Raw genomic sequence first — 22,735 nt, 5'->3', positions numbered from 1 at the left:
TGTCGGAAGGTTTATTCTATGAATATACTTCTTAAAAATTGACAATCGGCATATGTTTAATTATTTATTGTATGCAAAGAACTGTATCAATATGATGCACCTACTTGGGTCTGATAACACAGAATCAGTTTTCGGCAGGAACTGGTCGCAACGCACACCTTGGTAGCCCTCCTTACACCTAAAAAAAAGAAACAAGAAAAGATTTATTATAACTGGTCACTTTTATTCTGTATGTAGTCGAACATAAACTTTAAGTAAGCTATTGTTGTGTTTTTAGCTTGTGCACATAGTACAATTATTCATCTTGCATCTTTGTACAGCAATGAAGAAAAAAGCACTATTTTTTAAAAGACACTTATGTATTATTACTCGTCTTGTATTTATTGATATAATTCATTCACATGCTACTGTGACTGGGGCTTCCAACTTTTGACACTGGAGAGTCCTCTTTGCTAGCTCTTTCTGTTAAGCACCATAAAGATTTCATTAAACAAAAAGGTCTATGGTTTCTACATGTTTTTCATATATCACAGCTGAGATGAAGGGAATGGTATGGTTCTTTACTTGCATAATCAATTTAATTATTACTTTTAGGAACTTCAAAACTGTTTTCTATACATTGTTAAAATGTATGTTACCCTAAATATTTTTTTCTACATGTGTGTTTACATATGTGTATTTTATAAATCATAATCACTATCATTTTCATGTACTTCTTCCATCTGAAGTACCTAGTGCTCCTACCAGTCACTTTTCTTCCTTGCTCTAAATTGACCACACAAAGCACATATCTGTTTTAGCGTGGGCAGCTTTCATCCTTTGGTTTTCCATTCAGGAGTACAGGATACTGTGCAGACACACAACATACCTACTGTATATTGGGTAGTTTGTTCATCCACCAAGTCCCCTGATCAATCACAGCCTGCCTCTGGCACATACACCTCTCAATACAGCCTTGAACACTCCCCCTGCTCCAGGACAACCTGCATCTTGCTTCAAGCTAAACAGATTATGGAATACAGCACACTGTGTCTGCACAGTGTCCTATAACGCCACACCACACTATCAAGAAGAAAAGATGCATGGACACGACAGAACATTTTAACCTAGTAAAAAAGTTTAGAGGTCATTTCTGAAACTAAGCAAAGTTTATGGTGCTTCCATAGTTATAATTATATTAGAAACTGTCTATAGCATTGTATGTTCATAATGACCATAATGGAAGATAACACATGCTTATTGAGGTGAGCCTAAGGGCTTTGTTGGACTAGCAGTCGTGGGGTAATTTGCCAATAACAGGATCATTTTATAGAATACCTATTCTTACAGCCAACATACTGCAGAATCCCTTGTCAGCAAGGGTGAAATAGCAGGACAATTCCTTGCTGGTCGGGTCAACAAGATAGCAATGCAATAAAAGCAGTTGAATGGTTTAATTTATTTTTCTTGCAATCTATTTTGACATGGACCCAAGGAATTACAGTAAGTAGACAGAGTTAAGTTTTTTTTTTTCATTCCAGTGCAGTGCTGCTCAAGTGCATGTAGATGGCAACGACATTCACCATGAATGGAGCTTCCAGGACATTATTAATACTGCAGATAAACTCCTTGTTCAAATATTTTACTGAAGGAAGAACAGCGAGTATAACATAGTCTGTACATAGTGTAAGTCAAACTTAGTTGCAAGGACTCATCGTGTTAGATCAAGAAAGCAATGACACATCCCAGAAGCATTAAGTAAATAGTTACAAAGGTGTAATATAGCCGTAAGGCTTATTATGATTGGTGTAGTCAAGGTTAGTCTCTGTCTCCCATTCAAACCATAGTACCAGGTATTAGAGTGACTGCTGACCTAGGTGATGCGGAGTCACAACTGAGGCCCCTAGAGCTGAGAGGCTTTTAAGGTTCAAAAAAGGTTACAGGGCTGGGTTATCTCAGGGAAAAGAGGGTATTGCCATAAAATTTGTGACCCTCTGAAAACTTTGGGTGCTCATTAACAGTTTCTGTCAACAACAAAGTCAGGGAAAGCTGGCATCAGGTGTTGGAGTGAGCTCGTCGGATGGTATTGAAAATAAACTCATACAATTCAAGTTTATTTATCACTTTCATTATACACTGACTAGATTAGCATGGGGTTTGGGCTGCTGCCTTCTGTCCCAGATGTAGACATGGGGTTGCGGATCTTCTTCATATGCTTTGGTTTACTAATTTTTGTCTATTTTTTGGCAGGACCTGTTTTCCTTCTTGGATACTACACTATATCTTCTGGTTCTGCAAATCTGGAAGTAGGTCTTTTGGAATTTTCAATGATTTTACAACATGTACTCACAACCGTTTCTTACTTTATGCTTTTCTTTTATGCTCACAAGGTTATTTTGCTGAGTTGGAAAAATGCTGCCCCAACATCGGTATAGCAGTTCTATCATATAGTTAATATTGGTCTACCTAAATTTAGGATGATTTACAAAGGGCAGGCTTGCCCCAAAAAGTTCTTTAACCACTTCCCGTCTGGCCCATGTACATAAACGACCGGACGGGAGCATTTATAAATGGCCTCTGCATTCACTGTCTGTGTGCGCTCCTTGGGAGTGCGCGGCACCGCACTAAACACTAAACCGCACAAACACTAATCGCTGTATGGGACCTCTGTGTGAGGTCCCGATTCATGTGATCACTGATTGGCCAATCAGTCATCACAAGATGTCACTTCCTGACCTCATTGCTTACTACTTGTGAAATCTGTGAATGATCTATTGACAACAGCCTTCTACCATGTGACAAGCTGTAAACAATCACAGCTCTCACAGTATTTCTCAATGGCTGCAAGAATTATGCCAAAGAGAAGAAGAAATTATTGTTTTTACAGCCTTTATGGGTGTAAAAGCACTCAGTGTAAAAAAAGAAAAAAAAAATCATCACCCCCCCCCCCCCCACAAGTAGTACAGTATCACTATGGTGACACTGTACTTATAGGTTGACGGTATGTTAAAAAAAACCACATAAATAATAATATGAAAAAAACTAACTAAAAATGTGGAACTTTTTTTTTAAATTAACATTTTTGGTTATAAACTAATTTGGGTATTTTTTTTTACTAAAAAAATAGATGAATACATTTTGGCCAAGATTTAGAAAGATTATTTATTTGCAAAATTTTATAAGAAAGACACTTTTTTTTTCAAAATGTTTGGACTTTTTCATTTATATAGCAAAAAATAAAAATCCCAGTGGTGAATAAATACCACCAAAATAAAATGTTATGCCTCTCAAAAAAATGCTAACAAATTCATATAGGTACAGTGTTGCATGATCGTGCAATTGTCATTCAAAGTGTGATAGCACTGAAAGCTGAAAATTGGCCTAGACAGGAAGGGGGTGAAAGTGTCCGGACTTGAAGTCCTTAAGGTTTGGCACCCTTAGCTCGATATTTAAAATTCATTTTGGATGATATTTGTGTGTCATTTATCCTTTTCCTCTACATAACTTCATTGCTGATATATGGTTTGGAGGCCTTTATCCTTTACTTGGATTATATAGACAAGCATAAGAATGTGGGGGAGGAGAGTGGCTCTGTTATGAGTGTGTTGTTGAGTGTGTGTGTTCTTTGTATAGGACCTTGTTACTTAGGTTTACTGGAAAACATTCCTTTTGTACCTTATCTGCTCTGCATAGCCCTTTCATGCAATCCGTTTTTATTGTTGCTGGTAATGTTATCCTGCAAGTTTGAATCAGTAATCTTCTTACTGTCTGTAAGTGTTTTTCTTAATGAGAAAATCTTAAACACCTTAAAAAAACTTTAACCATGAATGGATCTTTATGGGAACAACACTGTACAGAGAAACATAGATTATGTCAGCCTTTAAACCTCAGTACAATCTACACAATTTAGGAGAAAAAAAATCTGCAGACTTACCATTAATGCACACTTCAAAGGCAGGAAAAAAAATGCATAAAAGCCCTAAAGCACGATAGAATGTATAATAAATCAGCACTTAAGTGTTTTCTGGCAGATAGTCTTAATTTATTAGTTAAATGACCACTATCAAAAAAGATGCATATATGTAATGATAGAATTTTGTTTCTTAATTCCTTTGCTTATTTTACATGCCCTTAATATTTTTTTTATATACTGTGAAAATGATGTGCCCTGCTACTGTGTTAGAAGAAGTAACTGTTGCACAGATACAGAGGGAGAGGCTTCAGGATGGTTACTCTGAGTGACGAAAACTAATTTTGCAGTTTCTCCCAGGATTGATAAGTCCAGGATTGGGTCTTCTAGTCCAGAGGATTCAAAGAGTATTGGGAGGTATGAAGCAGCATAAATGGGCATCTGTGCAAAGCCTTTTTAATCAAGGGGCTGGCTGTGATTCATTGCACCACCCAGGAGAAAAGAGGTCCCCTACCCAGAGGTCTTGGTGTGAGCCAGTGCAGCAATGAGCTGCAAGAGAGATTGTGCATCTTTATTCAGGAGCCTGCAAAGCCTAACTGACATTTTCATTTTTCATAGGCTGGAAAATGTGTCATATTGTGGCAATGCCGAATTCCCCTGCAAGGGTAACCCCATGATTTGTTTTTGAACTTTTACTTTGTTTAAATAAAAGTAGAACAATAAGCCCTGAAATGTATCTACCCACTGGACTGGACTTAATGTCAAAGGCACAAAATTTTGAGTGAAACCCCCAAATACCACAGTACATAGACCGAGTTGTTCAGTAACAGTGAATAAAGTTGTGATGAAATACAAGTCTTGAGGGTGCTAATAATGGTTAACCATATTTCTCATGGTAAATGTTAATGTCATTCCTCACACATATTTGGAAGACTGCTTCCAGTACTGCAGGAGGTAATGGGACAAGAATCTTAGCCCCCTGTGACATAATAGCATACTTACTTATTGGGCACAAGCCTGTGTGACATCATTGCTCTAATAAGGAAGTCTTTAATAGGATAAAAATCTAAATAAACAAAATAATATGGTATAACATTTCATCATTAGGCCACTTACATCACAGGGGCTTCAGCATTTCACTCAATAATCCTAAGTGGTATTAAAAATAGAATTCCAGTTATATCTTGTTTGGTAACCAGATCCATCTCCCTAAATGATTTGGTCCTAACATCTCATTAGCACCCATTTCATTTGCAGTACACTAAATACAATGTGTTGTAGTTACATAGTTAATCTGGTTGACAAAATACACCAGCACAGCCAGTTAAAAACACACACAAATAGAAAACATTCATATACATTATTCTATACCCACAGCTGATCCAGAGGAAGGCAAAAAAAAAACCCCAATAAAGCGAGATCCAAATTGCTCCTGCAGGGGAAAAAACTCCTTTCTGCCAAGAGGCAATCAGATTTTCCCTGGATCAACTTTCCTTATAAATATTAATTATCCAGTTACAATACTTGTGTCTAGGAAATAGCCCAGGTCTTTTTTAAACCTCAGGGTGAATAACTCTACACCAAATTCACTACATGGACCACTGATGTATTTATACATGGTGATCATATACCACCTTAATCTCCTCTTCTCAAGATAATAAATTCAGTTCCTCTAATCTTTACTCATAGCTGAGCTCCTCCATGCCTCTTATCAGTTTGGTTGCTTTTTCCTGCACTTTCTCCAGTTCCCCAATATCCTTTCTCTGAATTGGTGACCAAAACCAAACTGCATAGTCCAGATGAGGCATTACTAATGACTCCCCCAGTTGTACTCCCCCTAGTATGTATGACACATGCATGTTTTTAGCCCCCAAGTGAAAATCTTTATATTTATCAACATTAAACCTAATTTTCCACACAGTTGCCCAAATAAATAGCGATTGAGGTCAGCTTGTAAATCAGAGATGTCCTGTAAGGTTGTTATTCCACTGCACAGCTTGGTGTCATCTGCAAAGACTGAAATTATACTTTTAATCCCAAACATTATATCATTTATAAATACTGTATATTAAAAAGTAAGGGTCTGACAATGAACCTTGGGGTACATCACTAACAACCTCAGCCCATTCAGAGTATGAATCATTAACCACTACTCTCTGAACATGGTCTTTTAACCAGTTTTCTATCCATTTACAAACTGATTTTTCCAAGCCTGTAGACTTTACCTTACACATTAGCCATGTGTGGGGAACTGTGTAAAATGCTTTTGCAAAATCCAAGTATACCACGTCCACAGACACCCCTCTGTCCAATGGTTTTCTCACCTTCTCATAAAAAGAAATCAAATTTGTCTGAAACCGTCTGTCTTTCATGAATCCATGCTGACTTTTGTTTAAAATGTTTTTTTTCTAGCAAGAACCCATCTATGTGGTCCTTTATTAAACTCTCCAGTATCTTCTCAACTATGTCAGTCATTAAAGAGTCCCTAAAAAATAGAAACAATGGCTTTAAAATGTCAGAGCTCAATTATTTAAGGACCCGTGGGTGTATGCCATCTGGTCCAGGGGCCTTATTCACCTTATTATGTCTAAATACTTCTGGACTGTATACATTTTGAGCCATTGTGGATCATTGAGAGCTGTGTCAATATCATCCCCATTATGCACTTGAGCTCCCCTATTCTTCTTTGTATACACAAAGCTGAAGAAGGTATTACATAAATTTGCCTTGTCTTTGTCACACACTCTACATTAATTTTGTAAATCACCCACATGCTCGGACCTGACCTTTTTACTATTAATATATTTGAAGAATGTCTTTGAGTGTGTCTTACTCTCTTTTTCAATCTGTTGTTCGTTTTGAATTTTTGTGGCCTTGATTTCCTTTTTACATATTCTGTTATATTTCTTGTAACAATTAAATGATGATAGTGTTTCCTCATTTTTGAATTTTGTAAATGAAGCAACTACCAAAAATGGTAATTTACTTCAGTTCATTCACCATGCACTTTGAAGTTTAACTGCTCTCTCTGGCCAGCCCACCAGTAAGTTTGGCAATCTTTCTTTAGAGTGGTATATGTTATTTGCATTGGATTCCATTAATTTCAATTCAACTTCAAATATAAGTATTAACACTTGACTTGATTCAGTTTAGATAAGGATTACAGTAGAACATGTATAATTATACTCTAAGATAATATATTTTGCTTTGTGGTTGATTCCATCTTTAGCAGGTGAAGTCTGGAGATTCCAGTGCAAGATAGATAAGACAGCAGTAGATTATGTCTACATATCTATTATGTCCACATTTAGGCAATGCATTCTAATCCATTGACTAGGCTATACACCACCTTTAACATTGTGAGGTTTATTTACTAAAGCTGGAAAGTGCAAAATTGGGCTTACTTCTGCATTGAAACCAATCAGCTTCCAGGATTTATTGCCAAAGTTTAATTGAACAAGCTGAGGTTAGAAGCTGATTGGTTTCTATGCATAAGTGAGCCTGATTTTGCACTCTCCAGTGTTAATAAATAAACTGGTTTGGGTCTATTCCAACCAAAGCATTTTGGCATTAGCAGGCCTACTTTTACAAAGCTTATTAAAATACATTCTTCCAAACACCTCATTTCACCAGCCTATAGCAAGAAAAAAAATGTTGCATTTGAGTATAAATGTGTTGTTTGCTTTGCCTTGACAGCTTTGATTGAATAAGGAAAATGAAATTGCCTCTGCTAGGGAGTACCCATTACTATTTGTGGTGTCTAATTTGTTGAGTAGTTCAAATAACACTGGCTGTTATTAAACCCTATAAAGTAATTATTCTCATCATGTAGCATGGATTAAACAATTAATAATGACAGTTATTTCAGGGAAAACATAACCATTCATTTTCCCAGGTAGACACAATAGTTTGAACACACTAAACTGGTTACTTACAAATGGCAAAAAAAGCAGACACACAGGGAATTATTTGCACAAATGTGCTCTTTGTTCTCTGCATTGTATGTGTGAACATCTCCCCTGCCAGCATTTTACATGGTTATTTGCTGGACTGTCGGCAGGAAAAGAGCAGCACTAGCAAATCATTACTTCGGCTGTTTGCTGTGCTAATGTTATTAGTTAAATGTGACATGGAATTTTCTACTTCACTCTAGATGTTAAGTACACAAACTGGTATTGTCCATCCAGACTATTGGCAGAAAATGAACTAGTTATGAAATAACCCAAGCAGCTAAGTACAAGTAGCACATGCCACCCTCAGGACCTGAAGGCGCCATCCTTGCAAACTATCCCACAGACACCAGTTTGGTAGAGGGGGTATTTATTGGCTCAAGATGTCTCTTTGAAAGAATCACTATAATGGAAGTGTAATGCTGAGGTAGATCTTGCATACTCAGCTCCAGGAAGTGCAAATGTATTATGATATATAGAAAGCTTTAGGACCTAATTTCAGCCTGACAGTACTAACAATATTCAGAAATGTAGTAAGAGGCAGTCCCAAGAGCTGCAGTATGAATTAAACTAGAGGATGACAGTCTATCTTTTTCCAAAGATGTTATTGACTGTAATGATGGTTTGAAAGAAAGTCTACTACAGCTATCGAGGAATTCTGCTGCCCAGCATATTATCAGTGGAACCCTGGAGAATCACAACCTTAGTAGCCTGTTTTGTTTCCATCAGAATTGCTTCTCTCACCATACTAATCAATTGGATTGCAAAAGCAACTTAAAAGGAGGTTAAACACAGATAAGAAGGAGGCCAGCTATAGAACAAATGCACCTGTCAGTGAATGCTGAATGTTCATAGAAGCCTTTCAAACTTATGTTAAATCAACATCATTGTGTAAAATACACCTGAAAGTAAACTGCATTTAGCCATCAACATTACCCCAAAGCCCTTGGACAAAGACCCTTACATGTGGATGCACATAATCCTAAAATATATAATCCTAAAAAATTATAATCTTAACAAGTGTGCAGTTTACTGGTGTTGCTTTGTCATATGGCGCATTTGTCCCTTTTCCAGGCTACAGTCTTGTATGACATGTCTGACTTTCAGTGCCATCCATTAAGAACATAGAATGAGTTGTCCGGTTCTTCTCTTCCTTCAAGGCTACATTTTACTCACCAAAAAGTGGAACCTCCAACTTACTCTTTATAGGTGATGTGTTTGTGAGCAACCATGTTCTCCAAAGACAAGAGAAACAAGTTCTTATTAAGTTGGACATCATAACGTATAAAGAATTAGAATTTGTTTGGTTGCTAACACTTTTTTCACGACTGATTTAATAAAGTTAAATTTCACCCATTTAAGGAGAGGTTTAAGTAAATTTATATCCTGTGACCAATCCATCCATCAAAGATGTTTCGCAAACCAATAACATGCAAAAACAATCTCTAGCTCTAAAGTTGAGAGTCCAGCATACAAAACCACTATTAAAGAGTAAATTTAACACAAAAAAAAGTATTACCTAATAGGCAGGACTCTTAAAACTGTTGATTTACTAAAACTGGAGAGTGCAAAATCTGGTGCAGCTTTGCACAGAAACCGAAGCTTTGTCAAAGCTTAATTGAACAAGCTGAAGTTAGCAGCTGATTGGAGAGTACAAAATCTGGAGCAGCTGTGCCTGGTAGCCAATAATCTTCTAACTTCAGCTTGTTCAATTGAGATTTGACAGAAAAAAAGTTTGGAAGCTGATTGGCTTGCATGCAGAACAGTACCAGATGTTTACCTGCCTGTCCGCACTTTATACTGAGCTGCTCAAGTGCAGCACAGTGAATTATTTCGGCAATGTCAAGATGATTGACTCCCGCACTTTGTCCTTAGCCTTACTGTTGGTTTTTACCATCTGAAGATATAGAGTTTGGAATAATATTCCAGTGGGTTACTGGAGTTGAAAAGCAGATACTCATCCGCATGCATATTATATACACTTTAATATACAAGTTGCTGGACTGTCGGCAACAAAAGAGCAGCACTCTTACTGTTGTTGGCCACTAACTTGTTGTGGTTAGTGAAGGTTTGTACCATACAAACCTTCAATACAAAAAGTATGTTTTAATTGTGGTAGAGTTCACATAACTGATTCAGTTACTTGCTGCTGTTCCATACAATGTGTCCAGGGGCTTACTTTTTCCACTTCCTGGCTATGATGGAAGATATCAGTGAACCCAGAGTACAGTTATCTTTCTGCCTATAAGATATTTTGCTTTACTACCATTAGATGCTACTAGATATTTTATATGACTGACATATACATTAGGTGTCAGGCATAGTTGCCCTAGGAATGCCGTACGCAGTTCAAATTTTCATTGATTCTTGCTGAATCCATCAACATTCAAACCACAGGGGTCACCATCAGCACAATCCAATTCAGCAAAAGCCTATTGTCTAATCAACTTTTGTTGAAGGAGCTGGGTGGAAAATCATTTCCTGAACATGTCTGATGATGGCTTTCAGAAAATATCCAGCAGGAGAGATTCATACAACTGCACTGTTTAATGTGAATGGACTAATTTGTTAGATTTGCTTCATTCAGCCTGCAGGCTGAACGGAAGAAACATAAGAGTATAGCCAGCTTTACTTTTCTGACTGTATATTAGATACACTATACTAGATTTTATATACTATTACCTGAGCAGGAATATTAGTCTAATAATAAATATTAGAAGGACACTTTTTAACATGATGTGGAATGCTCTGATTCTCTGTGAGAATACATGCCTAAAAAAGTAGGGAATGAAATGGTGGTTTTTGCAAGTTTTTATGTCACATGGTATTTGCGTATCAGTTTTTCGAATGCAATTCAAAAAATACACTTTAACTAATTTTAATAAACAACACACAATATAATACCCAGTTGTTTGGTAAAATATAAAAGATAATGTTATGAGTAAATAGATACCTAACATTTCACACTTTAATAACCATAGTTTGTCATCATTCCACAAACATGCACAATTTCAAAGTGTTACTAAACCCAGGACCCTGCATTCACTATATCTGGTCTCCCACAGTACTCAGAACATGGAAATGCAAATATTTCAGTAAATATTAACTGCTAAATACCTTTTCTCATCAGCAGTTAGATCAGTCATGTTACTTCTATCAGTGTCCAGCAGAGCACTGGTTAAAGTTTGTTGGAGGTGTATTCATTTTCCTTTCAATGCTCTATGAGATTGCACATCCCCTGACCTCTGTCTGGACAGTGCTGATTGGCCCTGTGCTGATCACATGCACTCTCCCAAGAAAAATAAGCTATCTAGCAGTACACACCAAAGTAAGTATGTGCAGAGTGTCCCTGAAGCTCTGTTCTATCAGGAGATGAAGTGGGGAATGTGGAAGAAGGGGAGGATCAGAGAAGACAGAATCAAACATCCTTTTTACATAATGCAGAGGATTAACCCCTTAAGTTCCACTGTGAATAGAACAAGTATGCTTTACTGCATAGTCAGGTGCATTGCTTTGGCCAATAACAATGCACTGTGAGACGTGGTGGATGAACAGCCCACTGAACGCCCCTACCGCTCATGTGTTCGCTGAACACACAAACAATGTTCGAGTCAAACATCAAGGCCGTCACTACTCATCAGACTAGATGCCATCTGTCATTTTAAAGAAGTACAATCTATATGTCATCATAGGGCTGCCATTACCAGCATGAATTTCATCTCGCAGCAATAAGCTGCTGCATTGCATGATTATAAAAGGGAGACATAATTGGGGGAGTGGGCTAGGAAAAAATTCATTTAATTATGCCCATTTGCTCCAACATTCTGCAAGAAATGAGGATGCAGGATTTGAGATGAAAATGTCAGGAATGCTTACTCTGCAAAATCTAATTTTACTATACTAATTTTATTTCGCCTACCACAATACAGATGTCCTTTTTAGTACTAAAGCTGGCCATACACTAGTAGCTTTTTGTATGAATGTTCGTACAAAATTAGCATAAAAAATCTCAGTACATTTGATGACTTGATGAATGCCGTTCGAAAGTGCTTCACAATTTCCTTTGCTTTTAATATTTGATTTTTGAATGAATGGACTTTCCTGAAAGAAAGCCACATGCACTACAAACCGCACTACAAGAGCATTCTAAAAACAAATGTTCCTAAAATAAAAATTTCCAAATAAAGCTCTACTAGTATATGGCCAGCTTAACCCAAGCACCATTTGTGGATTTTGGTATATCATCTCAGTAAAACAAACTTCACAATTCAGAAACCATTGGAATGATAAAGCTGTTGCTTCTCAATATAATAAGTCCACAGAGACACTGATTACTAACATGACATTTTTTTTTATGAATAGGAACATTATATTTTTTGTTCTCTTCTGTCTAATTCTACAAATCGACAGGAGTCCCATGTACAAGATCTTTGTCTTTCATGAAACACTCAACCCCCGTTGTTAAGAGTACATTTTCCTGGCTCTGAAGACAGAAGACATTTGAATATCAGAGGTGTAGCAGCTAGCGCATTGCACATTTGAAGTAGACTGGGTATCTGACACTGCATCTGTGGTTTTACTAGCTTTGGTAGGAAAAAATGAAAGAAGCAACAGTTAGGATAAGAGTCACCAGTATTTCTATAAAACATCATGCTATTTGTTCACTTGGTATGAATGACATGGGTTCTGCAGCTCAACAAATACAGATAAGATGCTGACTGAATTTAATTAACCACAAGCCCTTTAAGATGGTAAGAAATATTCTGGTTTACTGGTACCTAATAAGGCCTAAACCACTCATGTTGTGAACCAAAAAAAAAATAATCTACCTCTGAGAGGGGAACTCCTTTCCAACAGCTACCCATTGGAGTAAGAAGCTCAGTCTACTGTAGGTTTTTATCTGTATGCATTCACCTACTTCTACTCACAGTTAGAATCCCTACAGGCCTTAGGGTCCCTCCTGGGAGAACCCATAATGCAGTCCTGTAAAGTCACCCAGCTTGAGAGTCACTCAATTTTCATGGTGGTTTCCCAGGACATTAACAAGATGTTCCATATTCTCCCGAGCCCCTGCATTTCACCAAAAATTATTTCCTGGGATTCTGTCAGAAAATGAAAACCCAGTGATATTTACACAATTCAAAATTGCTTGCTCTTGGAACAATAATTACTTTGCATCAGACGCCTTACTTATTACCTGAGGTCTGCATATACTGTATAAATTATTGGCTGCTAGTTCAGATTTTAATTAGCATAATGCAATAATATTGTTTTCACATGGTGGTGTATGATTATTTTAAAACATTTCCAGCCTATTAAAATATTAATATTAAGTTTAAAGTAAATTAGAACTACCTGAATTTAGTGCACAAGTCACTGTCACAACCCAAATTGTTGCAGGTGTTTTTTTAATTGGGTGCAATGCATTAACAAGAGTAATTAATGCCAGAAAAGCTGGGCAGTGGCTTTATTGCATTCCCCCATTAAGGCATCTTTTCTACATCTATTGCAAGTAGGGTGAAATATTGATGATGAAATCTAAAATACAGACGTCATATGTTTTTCTTTATAATAACAATTTTATTGATGTGGCTATCCAAATTACAGTATTGTGCATGATACTCCTCTGTGGATTACATATACAGTATATGTACTGACTTTTCTGGAAAAGAGTTAAAAATTTAATTTGCTTTTCAGAAGTGACATTTACTACTTGTCTTCAACTTAGGAATGCCTTGACTATTAGTGTGGTCGAGTGCACATTTGTTTGAAATGTCACTATTTAGTGGGAATAGAAAAGGAGAAAGCTCTAAATGAGGATTTTCCCTCCTGTTATGTCAGAAGTAAAGAGAGGTCTTAAGGGTTTCCATTCATTTTAAATGTCTGTACAGTTATAAGAATGCATACATTTGGAGTTTAAAATGCATCTGTCAAATAATTTAGCTATAACTTAAAGAGGAATTCAAGGTATGGATATTTTATACATAGTTACATCAGTCCAGCTTGGACCAACTATGTACTGTATATACCATACCTGGCTGGTTCCCCTGGAAGGTGGAAATCATGGAAGTAGACACAGCATCTTCAGTGATCTCTATTTGCTTCTGGGTCCCATGCTGAATGGCTGCCTTGCTGCTTTCTGAACACAGGAGGTCAACAGCTTGACACAAGCAACCATTCAGAGAATTATTTGCATTTTCTGAATGAATTATTATTATTATTATACAGTATTTATAAAGCGCCAATAGTTCACTCAGCGCTGTACATTACAAGAATGCAAAGCCTTCTATGATTGGACAATGTGGAGAGGAGGAGCAGTGACACTGCTGTCCACCACTTCTGAAATAACAGAAGGTAAAATCCTCAATGTAACTATGTATTAAATATCCATACCTGGAATTTTCTTTAACCACTTCCTGTCCGGACACTTTTACCCCCTTCCTGTCCAGGGCAATTTTCAGCTTTCAGCGCTATCACACTTTGAATGACAATTGCGCGGTTATGCAATACTGTACCCATATGAATTTTTTACCATTTTTTTGAGACAGATAAAGCTTTATTTTGGTGGTATTTATTCACCGCTGGGATTTTTATTTTTTTTATAATGTAAATGAAAAAGTCTAAAAATTTTGAAAAAAAGTGTTTTTTTAATAAAATTTTGCAAATAAATAATATTTCATCATAAATCTTGGCCAAAATTTATTTTTTAGTAAAAAAAAAATCCAAATTAGTTTATAACCAAAAAATATAATTTTTAAACCTTTTTTTTACATTTTTATTTTATTTTTTTTATATTATTATTTTTTATTTATTTATTTTTTTTACATACTGTCACCCTAGCAGTACAGTGTCACCATGGTGACACTGTACTACTTGTGGGGGGTGATGAAGATTTTTTTTTTTTTTTTTTTTACACTGATTGCTTTTACACCCATATAGGATGTAAAAGCAATCATTTCTCTTTCTCTCTGTCTGCATTCTTGCAGTCATTGAGAAATACTGAGTGAGCTGTGATTGGTCACAGCTTGTCACATGGTACAAGGCTGTTGTGAATAGCCTTGTACCATGTGACCTCTGTGATCATTCACAGATTTCACACATAGTAAGCAATGATGTCACAAGTGACATCTTGCTTACTACTTTACATGTGATCACTGATTCGCCAATCAGTGATCACATGATCGGGACCTTGTACAGAGGTCCCATCCGACGATCGGTGTTTCACTGTGTCCGGAGGACACAGCGGGCACCGCATCGCTTTGGTGCGCGCTCCCAGGGAGCGCGCACAGCTAGAAAAGGCGGGTGCCGTTTAAGAACGGCAACCCGCCCCTGGACTGCCACCGCCCTGCCGTTTATAAACAGCAGGCGGACGGCAAGAGGTTAAATGCATGCTCCAGTCAAAATGGAAAATAAAGGACTACAAAATATGCAGTACTTGATTTTTCTGATAGAAGATATCTATTACCATTTACCATTGCATCTACGAATCGAATTCATAGCTATTTTTTTTTTATTGTCAAGCAAAAATGGCACAATAAATGTGTGTGTGTGTGTGTGTGTGTGAGTGTGTGTGTGTGTATATATGCAGTTCCAAGGGTAGCCACAGCAGTCTATGCTATATTTGAGGTAAATGCCCAGGTGCACACCCACAAAGAAATCCACATCAATACAAAATTGGTTCTTGTGTATTTTTTTTGTACATTTAGCTATATATTCTTGCTGTTACCATGGTCACAACCAAAAAACAACTCAACATAAATTTTCCCATTCCTTATGTGCATGGTGATACAACATATACATGTGCAATATTTGTTAATTGTACCAATGGTAGGGCCAGAAATAATAATTAACATTTTTATTTTTTTTTTCATCCTACCTAAAAAACACTAACACTGATACCAATACTGGTAATAACACTAATATTATCACTGACACTGACTCTAATGCTAACACTAACATTACTAAATTAAACCATGACCTAACTATTTTATCATTTGTATTTGTTTTGTTTTTAAAGAATAAGTACACTTTAATTCTTTACTCTTTTTCTCCCTCCCCTTAAAACAACCAATTCCAGCCTCACCCTCCATAGATGTACACCCAGATCCAACAGACACAGCCTCTAGGAATTATTTATATCCAGCACTACAAATACTCTCTCTCCTGGCTGCACATGCACAGTCCCATAGAAGTCCTGGACAGAGGTGTAGAGGCATAGCGGTATAGACTACGCATCTTTTTCCCCTCACATAGGAGAAAGAGTTGCATAGAAGAGTTCTAAAATTAGTGATCAGTGTGATTGGCTATCACAGTGATCTATGGATTGGAAGTCTGTCCTCCTGGCTCCTTGTCACTAATCTGAAACCAAGAGCTGTCAATGACAACTTGGACTCCATGTTGGGGGCTCACAATTGAGTGCACTTCCTGTGGTCACTCCCCCTTTTTCTTGCTTGCTTTCTCCTTCTGTAACACTCATTTGAGTTGGCATTGATGATACCCCCATTAAACATTGTTATGTAAGTCTGCTGCTTAACTACAGTTGTGACCAAAATTATTCAACCCCCAATGCTGTAAAGGGGTTTAGGGACTATAGTGTACATTTGGAATTGTATTCAGAATCAAATCCTACAAGGACGTTGTAACTACCCAAATGCAACTAAAATGACATCAATTGTTTATGTAATACAGTAGTAAATGGTTCTTATGTGGTTTCTTCATTGCCACAATTATTCAACCCCTTAAAGACTACCACTCTGAAGAACAGAGGTTCATACAGGTGCTTTCCATCAGGTATTGAAAACACCTGTGGATGTCACCGAGCAGCAATCAAGCATAATAAGCACCAATTAGGCAGCTTTAAAATGACTGTGATACTCAGCTCCTTCTAGACATTTACTGGTGTGGTTACAAACATGGTGAAGGCAAGAGAATGGTCCAGGAAGACAAGAGAAGAGGTGATTTCTCTTCACAGGAAGGGCAATGGCTATAAGAAGATTGCAAAGATGTTAAACATACCAAGAGACACCTTAGGAAGCATCATTCGCAAATTCAAGGCAAAGGGCACTGTTGAAACGCTACCTGGTCGTGGCAGAAAGAAGATGCTGACTTCGACTGCTGTGCGCTACCTGAAGCGTAGAGTGGAGAGAAGTCCCCGTGTGACTGCTGAGGAACTGAGAAAAGATTTGTCAGATGTGGGTACAGAAGTTTCAGCCCAGACAATAAGACGCACACTGCGTAATGAAGGCCTCCGTGCCAGAACTCCCAGGCGTACCCCCTTGCTGTCTCCAAAGAATAAGAAGAGTCGACTGCAGTATGCCAAAAGCCATGTGGACAAACCACAAAAGTTGTGGGATAGTGTTCTGTGGACTGATGAAACAAAATTAGAACTGTTTGGGCCCATGGATCAACGCTATGTTTGGAGGAGGAAGAACAAGGCCTATGATGAAAAGAACACCTTGCCTACTGTGAAGCATGGTGGAGGGTCAATCATGCTTTGGGGCTGTTTTGCTTCTGCAGGTACAGGGAAGCTTCAGCGTGTGCAAGGTACCATGAATTCTCTTCAGTACCAGGAGATATTGGATGGAAACGTGATGCAGTCCGTCACACACCTGAGGCTTGGGAGACGTTGGACCTTTCAACAGGACAATGATCCCAAGCATACCTCCAAGTCCACTAGAGCATGGTTGCAGAGGAAAGGCTGGAACATTTTGGAGTGGCCATCGCAGTCACCAGACTTAAATCCGATTGAGAACCTCTGGTGGGACTTAAAGAAAGCAGTTGCAGTGCGCAAGCCTAAGAATGTGACTGAACTGGAGGCCTTTGCCCATGAAGAATGGGCGAAGATACCCGTAGATCGCTGCAAGACACTTGTGTCAAGCTATGCTTCACGTTTAAAAGCTGTTATAACTGTAAAAGGATGCTGTACTAAGTACTAAGATTGAATGTCACTTGGGGGTTGAATAAAACTGATAATGCTGTGAGCACAGAAAAGACATTTGTGGTTATTTCATTATAACTGTTATGTTATATTTGTCTGACCTACAAGTGCCTCTTTAATGTAAATGTAAGCAAGATGACTGAATGATCAAAAGCAATGTCAAACTGGCCAAAACACTCAATTTCAGTGGGGGTTGAATAATTTTGGTCACAACTGTATAACAGTATATAGTTGCTTTCTTCTGTCGTAGCCCACATGGTTTGCAATATCTTACAGTACGATCAATTATGTTTTGCAATGCTAATCGCCCTGTTTTACTGGTCCTTTTTTGGTATCCCAATGCCCACCCAGGGAGTTTTCCATATGCCTGGTAGGCATTTGGGCATAAGGTATGAACAGTAACCTACCCATCACAATAATCTTTGCTTTTGAAAGGTTGATACCTATATGCTAATAAATGTTATTTCAGATATTAACCACTGCTAATCTCTTCATGTATCCTGTGGAAGCAGAAATGGAAAGTGTGTTGACTCATGAGGAGTCTTTTGTATAATACCAAGGCAATCAGCCATACAAAGACATCAAGTTGTTGATACACACATATGCAGTTGGTTTCTAGATGTCTGTAACCTACCTTTCTATTGTTTTTAATGAAAGATGCAGATAACATTCTGTTTTTTAAAATCCAATTTGTAATAAAATCCGTACTTTTATGTAATACTGTTGTACGCCTTGTCATGCCAATAAAGTACTATAGTTTCTTAGAGGTTTACTTTAGAGCCCTCTTTGAAGCACCTGCTTACAATCTCATCTAAGAACAGGTAAGCTGCAGTAAATTACATTTTTGTTTTTGGGTTTAGCTACACTTTAATTGGATTCTATCTTAACTAGCCCAAATGTGCATATGTTTGTGCATGGTTGTAAGTTCCACTTGGATTACAACTGATGTGGCTCTCTGACAAGCACTGTATGAATAAATAATATTATTATAGCCTATTATTTATATCTATCAAAAACTAAATGATATCCAATTTTACATGTAATTTTAGAATGCTCCCAATAAATATTAAATTACTTAATGGGCATTAACAAATATTTTAACATATAAAAGAAACATTTCTAAATTGCATTGAAAATTCAAGATAATTTTAGAATAATATGTAAGTGACAGAGTAACCTTAATCTACAATTAGTTTTGCAGTTATGATGCATTATTGTAATAAAGCATTTTTCCCCTGTAGAAAAAAATAGCAAGAAATGCATAATTAAAATATTCTATGATGACCCCTTGACCCATATAGACATCCTATAATACAGCAAAACTAAATTATTTGTGCCTGGAGTTCAGTTAGGTCTGCCTAACAGAGGGCTGAAGAGCAACAAAGCTATAGAAATTAGGACATTTTGTTGGGTGGTGTTGACTACACCTGAATATGTATGAGATTACAAACAACTAGCAAATCAAAATGTTTTAAAAAAAAAACTTCATCATAATTACATTGTTTTTATTTATTTGCAGCTATTCAGATTATGGTAATTTTATTCAAAACATCTGCATCATTATTAAGTTCTGCTGAACAGAAACGTAACCTTGTCAAGCAGACTATATAGAAAGGTATCAGCACTGAGGACATTATGATCATATGGCACCTCATTCAAAAATCAAATATTCATGCTACTGTAATTGCCTGGGAAAGATCAGAAAGCTGGCCCTCACCTAATTGATCTCACAAGACCTGCATTAGATGGGGAATTTAAATTTGATTTTGAATTTTCCAATTACCATGTTCTTTATTTTCTCCTGAACACCTAAACTCCTTAACAGTTTTATCAAACAAGTCTAGGAATACATTTTTGACCTTAAGTGATATTTACTTGCAGGATTTTTAGGTTTACATTTGTTTTCATGTTTTATGAGATGACAACAGTTTAGTGAAACCAAGAGCTAATTAAAAGAAAGATAACTTTGTAAAGCAAAAGAAATGACCTTGTGCTTCACAGAGGCCCATAACAAATTCTTCTCCAACTTATCCCTCCAATAGTCTTCTGTTGGTAAGAGTAGAAAGGGCACACTGAATGTAATTCTGTATGAAAGGAGATAGGCAGGACCCTACGGATAATCTTTATGCCCCATAGAATCCCTATGACTGTAGTATGGTGTTAAAACAAGAATCAATATTCCGACTTGAGTCTTGGGGGCTACAATATGTGCTCTGTCCCACATGGAAGAAACATATATTTAAAATATTTTTCCCAAATATGTTGACATATATTTAAAATACTACAATTTTGAAATATATAAATTTTATATATTTCATTTATATATTTATTTTATATATTTTTGAAATATTTTTCAGATTTTTTAACATATAATAAAGTAATTTTAACATATATATTTACATATATTTGTAAATGCATTCCAAAAATGTAGATTAAATGTATTTTTAAAAACATACAGTATATTTTAAAATGTATTTTTAAAAATATTTTTCATATGTTTTTTGTAATATATAAAAAATGCATTTCAACATACAGTGTATGTATATATATATATATATATATATATATATGTGTATATATATATATATATATATATATATATATATATATCTTTTTTTTTTTTTAATATGGCCAAAATTTTAATATTTCAAACATATGTCAATATATTTGGGAAGAATATTTTTAAAATATATTTAAAATATATTTTTCTTCCGCATGGGGTACAACAGAACTAAACAACAGACCTGTCTTGTTAAATAAACACAAAAACCAGGAAGAAAGCCCGTTTATATGACATGTCAGAGTCACATGACCAGCTCTCCTACAAACACTGAGAGGAAAACAGAGAGAACTCCAATGAGCTCTGTTGGCTACACATTGTGGACCGGTTTTCATGAATGGAATGGGCAGCAATGTGCATAGCAAAGTGTAGGGTAATGGAGAAAGGACTGTAATATGTACAAAAAATTTTTTATTTTAATCTGCAGGCTCAATTATTTCTCCATCCATGTATATAAAGCGTGGATGGATGAATCTCCAGCTGCACCTATTGTATTTTGCCAGTCAGCAGAGCTGGCTGTCAAAGTACCCAAAGTAACAGCAGCTGCTTTCCGGACAAAATTTTCTGCCTGGCTCCTTTGTGTTTTTAACTGAGGGATGTCCATTGGAAGGTCACTGGCCGGGCAACTCACTGGGTGAATTTTGCTTGGTTTCTTTCTTCTAATGATGAATTCCTCCTTGTATTAGAGTGATTTCCTACCTCTTCCTTTTTATCTTTTTGGAACAAGAAGAGAAAACAAATATTCTCAATGGGACACAGTAACAAAAAAAAAAGAATTCCCTAATTAATAAAAATGATAAAAAAGGTTTTGGTTCTAGATCATTGGTAATCATAGAACCAATGCACTGCATTAAAAATATGTTTGAGAGTATATCTATGGCTATTGCAGCAAGGAGCACATAGAAGGGTGACATATGTCAAACAACAACAAAGAAACATTCCCAGCTCAACTTACCAACTAGCTTGCAACCAATCGAATTGTCCTGTTTTCATGTTAAAAACATGGGTTTTGTTTGCACACATTTCCAAATACATGCATAAGCTGCAGAGCCTCTTAATGATTTAACGCTCAGCTATTACATTCATAAAATGGAGTTTTCTCTTCTTTTCCATATTTAAAGGAGAAGTATGGCCAAAGCTAGTTTGGCCTAATTTCTTCTATGGATCATAGGAATGCAGTTCATTATGTGATCCATTCTCAGTAGACTGAGTTATATCAGCCAACAGCAGGCTTTAACCCTCTGTCAGTCCAAGCTCCAGAAAGATCCCAACTTTATAGTGGGGATCCAGCCAGATGCTTGCACTGACAGCTGGCTCAACCTCTCAGAGAGCTGCTGAGAGCCTGAGCCAGCCATTGCTGCCTCTTCCACAGCCCGATGCTCCAGTGAGCACTGGAGGGGCAGAGCAGGTACTTGGTGACTGAGTCTCCAGCTCACTGAAGGCTGAGAACTGAGTGACCAATGATCTTTGATTGCTCAGTCCTCAGTCTTAGAAGCTGCAGGGGACAGATGTCACATCAGATCAATGCTGCATCCACCTAGGTGAGTATTTATTTATTTTTTTTGCAGAAACCCATATTTCTCTTATAAAGGCATCTAGTGGAGTTGAAAGGAGATCGCACCAAAAAGGTACTTATACAGCAGCAGCAACTTTTTATTACAATAGGAAAGTGACAGAACCTCTGCCAAGTTGTTATTGCTATAATTGTCATCTTTGAGGAGATTTCCCCTTACATCCTGTCCAACTGAGCTAGAATTTAAAGGAAGGTAGCATTAAAAAAATACAGAGATTCCAACCATCATTTAACTTTGGGTTAGGCACAGAAATTGAAGCTGAGAAAAGTCCTTTTGGCTGGTTTACAGAGAACGACTCCCATACGCCCCGCGCTGGGAAAACACAATTGCTTTGTGGGTCCCTCCCACATTCCCTATCCCCTATCAACACAATCAATGAAGCTATTTTCTTTCCTGCAACCACAGGAAATCGCATCTTCTATAGCTCACCCTAAAGCAAAAATTGGACCTTGGCATGAGCAGAGGAAGACGTGGACCGAGAGCAATGTCATGCGGAAGCAAAGTCCGTTATCTCTGTGATATTTCATGCAATTTTAACGTTTTTAAAGTGTAAGTGCATTTCATTTTTTTAAATAAAACTGTTACCACTGATATTCTACACCATAAGAGGCTTGTTGGTATCTTTCCCACATATGGGCCTTAAAGACACCTCACCCCCATACATGCTGTATTATATCTATTTGGAGGTGAGAGTTCTGTAAGCAAAGAGGTGACACAAATTGTGTGAAGTTGTATGGCACAGCAGGAATTTCTTCTGGCCATGGAACAAGTTTTTCACTACTGTATATTTATTGTTTATGATATGACACTTTGTGGATGTTCTTT

General features: G+C 37.0%; 1 protein-coding gene across 2 annotated transcripts in view; it reads right to left on the bottom strand.

Moving 5' to 3' along the window:
• The window catches only part of NRG3 (neuregulin 3), a 1,067,906-nt gene that overhangs the window by 317,868 nt on the left and 727,303 nt on the right, over nucleotides 1–22,735 (bottom strand). For both annotated transcript variants that reach the window (XM_089683345.1, XM_089683344.1), the window contains exon 3: nucleotides 105–178. In XM_089683345.1, the coding sequence (XP_089539471.1) occupies nucleotides 105–178 (74 nt within the window). The remainder of the gene's footprint in view (nucleotides 1–104; nucleotides 179–22,735) is intronic.

The sequence above is a fragment of the Staurois parvus genome, unplaced genomic scaffold (assembly GCF_062004578.1).
Source record: "Staurois parvus isolate SC_StPar_1 unplaced genomic scaffold, SC_StPar_1.0 ptg000306l, whole genome shotgun sequence".
NCBI lineage: Eukaryota > Metazoa > Chordata > Amphibia > Anura > Ranidae > Staurois > Staurois parvus.
Note: the sequence above shows the minus strand (reverse complement) of the source record. Positions and strands in the feature narration are given on the sequence as shown.